Below are 12,171 nucleotides of genomic sequence, written 5' to 3' on the forward strand. Positions count from 1 at the left end.
AATCTATCTTCTCCCATAAAATATGTAGTTAGTCTTGACAAGCAATATTTTAAAGGCAGCCATATTTTTATTTTTAATGAATTTATCAACAATATTTAAATTGCTTAGTCTTCGTTCAGTATCTTTTGTTACAAAAAGTAACTATTCCATTTGGACAGAACACCCATGTGATTCAAAGAAAAAACATTCTTTTTTTAAAAAAAACAGCTGTATTGAAGTATAATTGATAAACAAAAAAACCACACACATTTAATTATACAATTTAATGAGTTTGGACATATGCATATGATGCATGAAACCATCACCACAACTAAGGTAATAGACACATCCAGCACCTCTAAAAGTTTCCTTTGTTTTTTGGTTTTGTCATAAGAACACTTAACATGAGAGTTACCCTCTTAACAAATTTTTAAATGCACAATACAGTATTGCTGACTATAGTCACTATGCTGTACAGTAGACCTCTAGAACTAATTTATCTTGCATAACCAAAACTTTATACAAATTGAATAACGCCTCTCCACTTCCCCCTCCCCCCAGTCCCTGGTAATCACCATTCTAATCTCTGCTTCTATGAGTCTGACCATTTTAGGTACCTCATATAAGTGGAATCATGCAGTATGTGTCCTTCAGTGACTGGTATTTGTTGTTGAAGTGGAAGTGTTCTTTATATATTCTGGATACTAGATCATTACCAAATATAGGATTTGCAAATATTTTCTCCCATTCTATGGGTTATCTTTTCACTCTCTTGCTAGTGTCCTTTGATGAATAGAATTTGTTAAAGAATAGTTTCTTTAACAAATCCTGCTGAAACAACTGATATTCACATAGAAAAGAATGAAGTTGGACCCTTACCTCGACACCATGTAAAAAAATTAACTCAAACAGATTAAAGATCTAAACGCAATAGCTAAAACTATAAATCTTAGAAGAAAATAGGAGTTAACATTCACAACAATGGATTTGGAAATGACACTAAAAGCATAATCAACTAAAGAAAAATAGACAAAACAGATTTCATCGAAAAGCATACTCAATGAGATTAATTTTCTGTAAATAATCAACACCTTCAATTCCAATTGTTTTCATTTACTTTGTACGGATATTTACTGAGTCATGTAGATATGACTCAAATACAGTAATTTTCAAAAGAAAGAGGACTCTTAATTAGCATCCACCTTCCAAAATCACTTATTACCTAAGGGCTGAATTAGAACTGAGGAGGGGGTATAAGCAAGGACAGGAACTGGGAAAGGGAAGTATGCTTAATTTAACAATTAATCAGACTGTATTCTGTACCCATGAATCAACCAACTTTAAGACACAGAACATTATCAACATTGATAAAGGCTTCTGAGTGCCTCTCTTCATTAGTTTTCCCCTTCTACCTCCTCAAGTGTAACAAAGATTCTTAATTTAATATTCATTATTCCCTTGCTCTTCTTTATAGCTTTACTGCACAACTATGTATCAATATTTCAGAGTTTTTTGGTTTTGAATTTTACATAATGTTTTCATAGTATACATATTTTTGTGTCTTGCATTTTTCATTCAGCAGTATGTTTCAGGTATTTATGTGTGTAAACACAGTTCCTTCATTTTCACTAAGTAGTGTAACATGGTATGAATATACTATGGTTTATTAATGTATTCAATTGTCTCCAATATGGGATTAGTATACACAATAACGCTGTGAATGTTCTTGTAAACATCTCCCAGTGTAAGCGTGTAAAATTTCTCTGCAGTAGATACCTAGAATTGGAATTGCTGGGTCATAGGGCAGGCTGCATGTTCACCTTTACCAGATAATGACATTATTTTCCAAAGTACATATGCCAATTTAAATTCCTAGAAACAATATTATGAGTTTTGCCTGCTTCACACCCTTATCAACAGCTGATAGCATCAGACAAAAATATTTGACTGAAGTCTTGTCACTAAATTTACATTTTCCTAAAAATTATGTAATACGTTTAACTCCTGATGTTTTCTGTCCTGTGAAATCTCTATTCATGTCTTTCACCCATTTATCTATTTGCTTGCTTCATCAGTTACTTTATGATGTATAGGAGTTCTTTATTAACTATGTCTATTCAAGTCTTTTGCCCATTTTTTAATCAGGCTTTTTGTTTGTTGTTGTCTTTTCCCCATTTTGAATCTTTTAGTGTTGAGTTTTAAGAGTTCTTTATATATTCCGGATATATGTTGTCTTTCAAATAAATGTGTTTTTTGTCAGTATTTTCACCTTCTTTGTACCTTGTCTATTTATTTTCTTAATGATGCCTCTTGATAAGCAGATCTTTGAGATTTTGATGAGGTCTAATTTATCATATTTTTTATGAATATTGCTTTCTGTGCCCTTCCTAAGAAGTCTTTGCTAACTTCCAGGCCATAAAGATACTCTCCTATGTTTTCTTCCAGAAGCTTTAGAGTTTAAGATTTTATGTCTATAACCCATTCAAAATTAACTTTTGTCTATTGTTTAAAGTAGGAGTCGAGGTTTTTTACTTTCCCATACGTATATCCAGTTATTCTAGAACACTTGTTGAAAAGACTTTCATTTCTCCCATTGAATTTTTTTGGCATCTTTGCTGAAAATCCATCAATCACATGTCAATTAGTCTATTTCTGAACTTTCTATGACAGTCCATTGATCTCTTTGTTATCCTCATAATAGTATACTGTCTTGATTACTGTAGCTTTATAGTAAATCTTCAAATCAGGGAGCCTAAATCCTCCAACCTGATTCTGCTTTTTCAAAATTCTTGTGTCCTTTGAACATTCATATACATTTACAAGCAGCTTGTCAAGGTCTATAAATTAGAAAAAAAGTGCTGGAATTATGATGGGGATTGATGGAATCTCTAGACCAATTTGGGAAAATCTGACATCTTAAAGATATTAAGGTATCCAATCAATGAACATGATACATATGTACTTACTTAGGTCTTCTTTAATTTGTGTCAGCAATGTTGGTACTTTTGTGTGCATGAGTCTTCCACATATTTTATTTAATTTATCTCTATTATATGGATTTTGATACTACTGTTAAGTGGCATTGTATTTTAAAATTCATTTTTCAGTTAGTAGCTGTATTTATATATAGAAAGACAACTGATTTTTGGCAATTGACGTTGTGTCCTATGACTTTGCCAAGTTCACTCACTAGTATACTACCGCCTTTGTAAAAACCTTAGAATTTTCAATGTAGACAATCACATCACTTAAGAAGAGACAGTTTTACATATTCTTTTCCAATCTATATACCTTTTATTTCTTTTTGTCTTAATGTGCTAGCTAGAACTTCCAATATAATGTTGAAGAGCAGACATTGTTCTTGATGTTAAAGGGAAAGAATTTGGCCTATCATAATTAAGCATGATGCTAGTTTTAGGTATTTTGTAGCTGTTCTGTATCAGACTGAGGAAGTCTCCTTCTATTCCTAGTTTATTGAAAATTTGTATCAAGAATGAGTATTGAATTTTGTCAAATGCTTTTCTGCAACCATTGAGATGATTATATAATTTTTCTTTTATTACTTAATAGAATAAAGTATTTGATAATTTCAAAAATTTGAGAATTTCAAATCTTAAGCCAATCTTACATTCCTAAGGTAAATCCCCACTTGTTCAATGTAATATGGTTTTAACATATCACTAGATTAGCTTTACTAATATTTTGTTAAGGATTTTATATCCATATTTATAAGGTATATTGGTCTGTAATTTTATTTTCTTGTAAATGTCTTTGTCAGGATTTAGTATCAAAAAACTAGTTGGGAATTATTCTCCCTCTTCTATTTCTTGGAAGAGTTTGTGAAAGACTGGTATTATTTCTTCCTGAAGTGTTTGTTAGAATTTACCAGTGAGACCTTCCAAATCTGGATTTTTCTCCAGGACATTTTTAATAACAGATTCAATTTTCCTGATACATGGCTCTTCAGATTTTCCCTTTCATCTTGTGTCAGTTTTAGTAAATTGGGTTTTCCAAGAAATTAGCCCATTTCACCTAGGTTTCAAATTTATTGGCATAAAGTTGTTCATGACATCCCCTTGTTATCTTTTAATATTTATAGTGTGTATGTTAATAATGTTCTATTTCATTCCTGCCTTTAGTGAATTTTATTCTCTCTTTTTGTATTCAATCCTGCTAAGGGCTTCTCAATTTTATTAATATTTTTCAAAGAATCAACTTTTGACTTCATTAATTTTTTGTCTCTTTTTTATTTCTTGGATCTCTCTTCTTATTTTTATTTCCTTTTATCTACTTTCTCTGGGTTTAATTTGCTCACCTTTTTTCAGTTTCTAGATGAAAACCTAGGTCATTTCTTCTTTTCTAAAATAAATATTGTTTATAAATTTCCGTCCCAGAACTGCTTTATTTGCATCCCACAAATTTTGATATGTTATACTTCTTTATTATTCAGTTTAAAATAAGTTCTCATTTTTCTTGTGATTTCTTCTTTGGCCCATGAATTATTTACTAGTGTGTTGTATAATTTCCAAATATTTAGGTTTTTCTAGATATCTTATGGTTACTTACTTCTAATTTAATTCTGTAGTAGTGAGAGAATATACTCTGTAAGACTTCAATCTTTTGTAAATCTATGGAGACTTGTCTTATGGCCCAGCATATGATCTATCTTGCTACACATTCTACATGCACATCAAAAGAATTTACAGTTGTAACTATAGTATTCTACAAACGTGAATTAAGTCAAGGTAGTTAATAGTGTTGTTCAGATTTTCTATATTCTTATCAATTTTTTACTAGTTGTATCAGTTGCTGAAAGAGAGGTATTACAACTATGATTATGAAACTGTCTGTTTCTCATTTTAGTTTTTTAAGTTTTTGTTTCATGTATTGTAAAGCTCTGTTATTAAGTATAAATATATCCATGATCATTGTATCTTCTTGATTAATTGACACCTTTATCATTATAAAATGCCCCTCTGGATCTCTGATAAAACTCCTTATATTTCAATCTATTTTATGTGTTATTAAAATTGTCACTGTAGCTTTCCTATTCTTACTATTTGCAGAGTATATCTTTTTTTTCATCTTTTTACTTTCAACTTCTTTGTATCTTTATATTAAATAAAGAGTGTCTCTTACAGGCAGCATATGGTTCAGCCTTGATTTTTTTTTTAAATATCTTTTTTTTTATTATTAATGTTATGATAGATTACAACCTTGTGAGATTTCAGTTGTACATTTTTGTTAGTCATGTTGTGGGTACACCACTTCCCCCTTTGTGCCCTCCTCCCACCCCCCCTTTTCCCTGGTAACCACCGATCAGATCTCCTTGTCAATATATTAACTTCCACCTATGAGTGGTCAGCCTTGATTTTTTAATACAGACTAATAATCTCTAACTTTTTATTAAAATATTTAGCCCATTGATACTTAAGGTAATTACAGATATGGCTGGGTTCAGATATATCATTTTGGTCTTTTCTTTCTATTCATGTCGTCTCTTTTTTGTTTTCTTGCTTCTCCTTTTGGGTTTATCAAAATTTTTTAGTATTCCATTTCAATTCCTTTATTGGCTTTTTCACTATGTCTCTGCATTATTTTATAGTGGCTGCTCTAGGGAGGAAAATGTGTATCACTAACTTACCATAGTCTACTTAACACTTAATATTGTAGTACTTCGTGCATAATGTAAAAATCTTTCAACAAAAGTTGTATTTACCCTCCTGTCCTTTGTCCTATGGTTGTCCTATATCTTATTAACTCTATAATAGCAATTTTTTTTGCTTTACGTAGCCATATAAACCCTTTAAAAAATTGAGAAGAAAAATACATAGCTTTTTATATTCAACTACATGTTTACCATTTCCTAGCACTTTTCATTGCTTCCACTGATTCAAGTATTCATCTGATGTCATTTTCCTTCAGCCTGAAAAAATTCCTATCACACTTCTTTAGCATTTAGTGCAGTTCTCAATGTCCTTATTTTTGCTGCATACAGAATTCTGGTTTGACAGTTTATTTCTATCAGCATTTTACAGATGTCTTTCCTTTGTTATCTGGGCTTCACTGTCCTGATTCAAGGTCAGCCATCATTTGTGTCACTATCTCCTTGTATGCAATGTGATGTTTTTCTCTGGCTGCTTTTAAAAGTTTCTCTTTATCTTTAGATTTAGCACTTTGACTAAAACATACCTGCCTAGGTATGGTTTTCTTTCTATTTATTTACTGTGGATTTGCTAAGAACCACAGATCTGGAAGTTTATCTTTTAATTAAATGTGAGAAATCTTCAAATAATTTTCTTTTGCCCTATTCTCTCTCTCCTCTTCTTCAGGGACTCCAATTACACATCTAAAACCACCTGATATTGTTCCACAGGCCACTGAGGTACCATGTCCTTTTTTTTTTTTTTCTGTATTTCTCTAACTAGATAATTTCTATTGATCCAGCTTCAAGTTCACTGACACTTTCTTCATCCGTCTTCAATCTACTAGTAGGACTACTGAAGTTTGTTTGTTTAAGATATTTTACTTTTCACTTCTAGAATTTCCATCTGATTCTTTTTTAAAGTTTCCATTTCTTCACTGAGATTCCCCATCTGTTATTTCATTATAATCATATTTTCCTTTCCATCACTGAATATACTTATAATAGCTGCATGAAAGAATTGCTAATTCTAACATCTGAGTCATCTTAGAGTCATTTTCTATTGAATTATAAGATGCTACTGATCTGGGGGCCAGCCCCGTGGCCAAGTGGTTAAGTTCACACACTCCACTGCAGTGACCCAGGGTTAGGATCCTGGGTGCGGACATGGCACCGCTCATCAGGCCAGATTGAGGTGGCATCCCATATGCCACAACTAGAAGGACCTGCAACTAAGATATACAACTATGTACCAGGGGGGATTTGGGGAGATAAAGCAGAAAAAATTTAAAAAAAAAAAGATTGGCCACAATTGTTAGCTCAGGTGCCAATCTTTAAAAAAAAAAAAAAAAAGATGCTATTGATGGATATCCATGTTGTCTTCGGTTTAGGACTCCTACAAGTAAGGCTGCTAAGAATATTTTGTATATTTCTTTTAATTCTACCTAGATAAAGAAAGGCTGAATTACAAGATATACGTATCAACTTCTTTTATATGTAATTCCAGCAGTTTATGAGACTTATTTGTTTTCATTTCTAATCACAATATTTACATACTTTTAATTTCAATTAGTATTAAAAGAAGGTATAAGATTTTTGCTTTCCCAAAAAAGGCACATATTTAATATACTGACAACCACTGCTTTCCATTCAAGATTCAAAAACTATTTATTGAGTGCTTACTAAGTGTAGGTCATTGTTCAAGGAATTGGGAACGAGATGACAAACAAAATATGGCCAAGATTTTAACACAGCTAAATCATAGATGAGCACTCTATTACAACTAAAAGGTTTGATTCCCACAACCTCAAAAGATAATGTTTGAAAATAACTGTTAAAATATAAATGAAGGGTATAAAATTCCTAAATTCTCATCTATTTACTAATATTTTAAAAACAAGAATAAAGATTCCAAATACCTTCATCTCGTAAACATTCAGTTGCTTGCTTTCTGCTGTACTCTTTTTCTTTAAGGCCTTATTCTGTTAAAAGTTAAAAATAAAGAAGTATGTTTAGTACCAAAGTGATTCAAACATACACTGCCACTTAGACTGAAATCACTAAAGGGAAAGGAAAGACTTATTCTCAACAACTGTAGAGAGGGGCCGGCCCCGTGGCCAAATGGTTAAGTTTGTGCACTCCACTTTGGCAGCCCAGGGTTTCACCGGTTTGGATCCTGGGCACAGACATGGTACTACTCATCAAACCATGCTGAGGCAGCGTCCCACATAGCACAACCAGAAGCACTCACAACTAGAATATACAACTAGGTACTGGGGGGACTTTGGGAAGAAAACAAAGAAGACTGGCAACAGATGTTAGCTCAGGTGCCAATCTTTCAAAGAAAAAAAACACTATAGTGAAAAAGTAGGGATTTTTAAAAATAGTTTGATTTTGGGAATCAGCACATACCTCCTGTTGGAGTTCTTCAACATACTTGCTTTTATTTTCAACTTGTTTCCTTAAATTGTTACACTAAAAAATTATGAGAAATTATAATTATTTTATTCAATATTCCAGTCAAAATAAGTAATTTCAGACTAACAAAAAGATTGCATAAAGTAATATAGAAGTCACTTCAAAAATCACGTTGTTAAATAATTCCATTAATGTCAAAAATCATGTGAACAAGTATGAATTTACATAAAGGTTATCTCAACAAAAATGTGAAATTCTTACCATTTCTTAATCTACTTAAAGAACATTTGAATTCAACCACTTTAAGGAAAATGTGCCTCTTGGTCAACCCTATATAGAAGGCTGAATTACAATATTAACTGGATTTTGAAAAGCCACAGCCAGAGGTAGGAATAACGATAATTTGTCTTCTTCCCTCCTCATTATTCCCCATTTCTCATTTCTGAGTCTCTTTTACTTATTATATTTGGGAAAGGGAAATAATATGGTACTCTATTTCCTCCTAACTACATTCTAACTCTTTTTATAGAAATATCAGCTAACCCACTTTTTTTTATCTCACTTTGAGGGACTATGTCACCTGGGTACACAGGCAGAATTGGACTAAGAGGTATTAGCCCAAGAAATATTTGGAGTACCATAAAAGCAGCACAGATTTCTAAAGGGTCCTAAAACATCACAGATATGTTAATTTTTCAAATTTCCTTCAAAGTAGAAAGAAACTCCGATGGAAAAAATTTTTTAATCTCCCTTATTAGCATAAAATATTCTGTTAAGTATTCTTCTTGCAAGAGTCACGTGCAGTCAATAGTCAGCTACTGTTCTGAAACTGAATAATATTTGGCACTGCTGTTCACAAGTAATTTATTTTATCTAAATTGTAATGTGCCCCATCTCCCACAAATGGTTTATTGCAAAAACTCAAAAGAAGACTAAGGAAGAAACACTATAGAAAAGTGAGAAATATTTTACTGATTTTCATGCCAATTTGACTGGTATAAACATATTAGCTGGTGAAATTATTGGGTTACAGAATTTTTATTTATTAAAAACATCAAAGATTTCCATTTTTGGCAGAAAAGCCACCTAAATACTCTGAACCACCTTTCTAATAAAAATAATTTAAAAGTAAATGGTTAGAAAGTAAGGAATCTGCTTACTTGATGTTATCACTTTAAAGTGATAATAGTAAGTTTGGCGCTAACACCAAAGTCAGCATTTGGCCTAAGGATACCTGCCAAACCTACCTAAGGTAAGGGAGATAGGAAATAAAACTGAGAGCTCACTAAAAGTATGGAATCCAAGAATGCAATCCTGTATAAAGCCAAAATCTCAAAGGACTTAACTACTCAGTGAAAGTGTAAACAAGAAATAAATCTGCCACACAGAAGGGAACAGTAAGGAAACTTGTCTATCTTGACCCCAGCACTGAGTGAAAGGCATGAAAATCTTTCCTGATAATTTGTAGCCATGAGCTGGCCTTATATGGTTTTATAAGCTGAATTCATACTACTTCTATGATCTAGAAAAACTTAAAGTGGAGAATTTAGTTTAAAATGGTTCCTGGTTAGGAGCGCTCCCAAGAAAGTCTTTTTGGAAGGGTATCAACTTCAACACAAGCCTCAAAGAATTCCCACAAATAAATTCCAAGGTATCATTAAAAAAAAAAAAAAAAAAGGCTCAATGAGCAGAAAGAACAAAAAGTGGAATTGGATCTGAAAAGACTTCAGACACTGGAATTATCAGACAAAGAATATCAAATTAAAACACTTAACATATTTTTAAAAGTTAAAGGCTTGAAACTATGAACAAGAACAGGAGACTATAAAAGATGATTAAACATATTTTTAAAAGAACTAATTAAAACTTCTGGTAATAAAAAATGTAAAATTTAAAACTCAATAGAGGCAGAAAAATTGGTTACTTCTTGGCCTTACCAAACGAATGCTGGACAAATTTAAAGAATATCAGTTTGAAGCATCACCCATTTATAACTTTGCCCGAGAAAGCACGTTTCATGTATTTCTCCCTTCTTCAGACCATTAAAACTTATTCCCCTGAGAGCTAATGGTGATGACCATACCTTTCTCCTACTCAGCTTTTCCTAAAAAACCATCTTTATAACTGGCATTACTACACAGTCCAAAAAATGTGTATTTTTTACTAATGATAAGGACATCAGAACTATTAACTTTGAATGTAATTTTGACTGTCCCATCTCACTTTCTCTTCCTTCTGAACAAGGTAATGAAAATTAAAATAACAAGTTTTCACTCCTTTTACATTTAAATAATCTCCAAATTTAAGGCTAATTAAGATAAATATATTTGTTGGAATGCCAAGAAATTCTTGAAAAGGCTTTAAATTATCACAGTTCGTTTTTAAGTAAAATAATCCATGTACATAGAAACGAATTTTATTCACCAGAATTCTAGGTAGAAGAAGATGGTGTTGATTATTAGATGTCAGAATTGTAGAAAGTGAATTATACTTTCCAGAGGACTACTCACTGTATAGAAGGTCAAGTTTAGGACAAGCATGTGGTGAGGTGTAGAGAAAGGATAAATGAATCGGGATGGGGACTCAGGCAGAAAAAACACTTCACATAAAGAGAACAGAAATTTTCCCACAGCAACCTTGATTATAGGAATGGGAGAAATGTCTAAGAATGATTTTTAAAAGCATCTTGCCATTCTAAGGATATCCACAACAAATGCACCTGCTAAGAATATGAAATTTGGGGAAAGGGAAGAGATAGCTACAGACGAGTTTAATGAACCTTTGCCCTTTGAAAGCATTGTGCAAAACTTCTGAATGTAGAGCCTCTTCAAAGAAACTTGCAGTAAAAATCCGACATTATTCCTCAAAGCCTTCAAAGGTGAATTGAGATTTCTTTGTACAGGACAGAGTAAAGGCTGGCCCTAAAGAATTTAGTCATACGTATATTGTACAAAGTCTCTATTCACAAACATTTTTTTGCAATTTGATAATACCTTGTTTTCCAATATCTTCATTTGTTTGTCTTTTTTTAAAACTTCACATTCAATGCTTCGAGCCTAAAAAATATTATTTGACATCAGATTAAAAATGTTAACAGAATTTCTTTCTTCTATGAGTATCTTCCAGAAATTATAAAGTTGTCTTATATTTCCACAGAAATAGTTATCAGTTCTCCCAGTTTCAGTATCCTTTTTCTAAAATAAATTGCTAATGTTTTTATGCTAATGTTCATCATTCTTATCTTAGCCCAGTATCACTTTGCAATATTTTATCAGTCTTCCCAGTTTATCTTGAATTTTTAAAAACTGTCTTGTATATAAATGTTTACAATATCTTAAATACATATTTCACACATTTATTAATCTGAACCTTGTAATAACCCAATGATATACAAAGAACAGGGATTATTTTCTCCATTTTAAAGATGAGCAATTTTAGGGTCAGCTAAAGTATGTATGAAACAATAAATGTCTGAGATAAGGTAGTGGATGGGGAAAAGAAGAGTGTAACAAATTTCAGTGTCAGGCAAAGTAGCTGAGAAATATTTGCAACTTGGATTCTTTCTGGGAAACTGTTTCAAGAGGTAAACTGAAATCCAACCTTGGAAAGCTTTAGTATGCTAACAACTTGTCTTGCATTTCAGGTTTTTTCCCTTAACTCATCACTAACATTTTCTACATTGGTAAAATAAATTTGAATTCTTAGTAGAGGATTTTTATTTTACATTAAACATCAAATTCATGTTTTTCCCTATCACAAACAAAACTAGTGTTTTGCAGCAGCCTCTGACACAAATTTTAAAGTACGGAATTACATACAAGTTAGGCGATTAAATTCAGTTTTTTCTGGTTGAATTTAGTAAACATAAAACAAAGAAAAAACTAGCTTCTTGAGAGTAAAAAATGTAGCATAGTCTAAAGAATGTTAGAAGGCCAGCTCTATTACTTGTCATGTAGCCTTTCAAAATTTTTTACCCTTTGGAGTCCCAATTTCCCAATTCATAAAATGAGCAATAATATGACTTCTGGTTAAATAACATATATAACGAACCTACAATATTTCTGGTCCATTGTAAGCCCCTAAAAATATTCATTCATCTCATCCTTTGACTATTCCAATAGTCTTACAAC

The 12,171-nt window shown here is 32.0% G+C and overlaps 1 protein-coding gene across 7 annotated transcripts in view; it reads right to left on the minus strand.

Annotated features, from left to right (window-relative positions):
* The window catches only part of SYCP1 (synaptonemal complex protein 1), a 129,725-nt gene that overhangs the window by 46,192 nt on the left and 71,362 nt on the right, over window positions 1–12,171 (minus strand). For all 7 annotated transcript variants that reach the window (XM_023641375.2, XM_070267185.1, XM_023641376.2 and 4 more), the window contains 3 exons: window positions 11,035–11,097; window positions 8,036–8,098; window positions 7,543–7,605 (listed from right to left, as the gene is read on the minus strand). In XM_023641375.2, coding sequence (XP_023497143.2) covers window positions 7,543–7,605; window positions 8,036–8,098; window positions 11,035–11,097 — 189 coding nt within the window. The remainder of the gene's footprint in view (window positions 1–7,542; window positions 7,606–8,035; window positions 8,099–11,034; window positions 11,098–12,171) is intronic.

Source organism: Equus caballus, chromosome 5 (assembly GCF_041296265.1).
Source record: "Equus caballus isolate H_3958 breed thoroughbred chromosome 5, TB-T2T, whole genome shotgun sequence".
In the NCBI taxonomy this organism is placed as follows: Eukaryota; Metazoa; Chordata; class Mammalia; order Perissodactyla; family Equidae; genus Equus; species Equus caballus.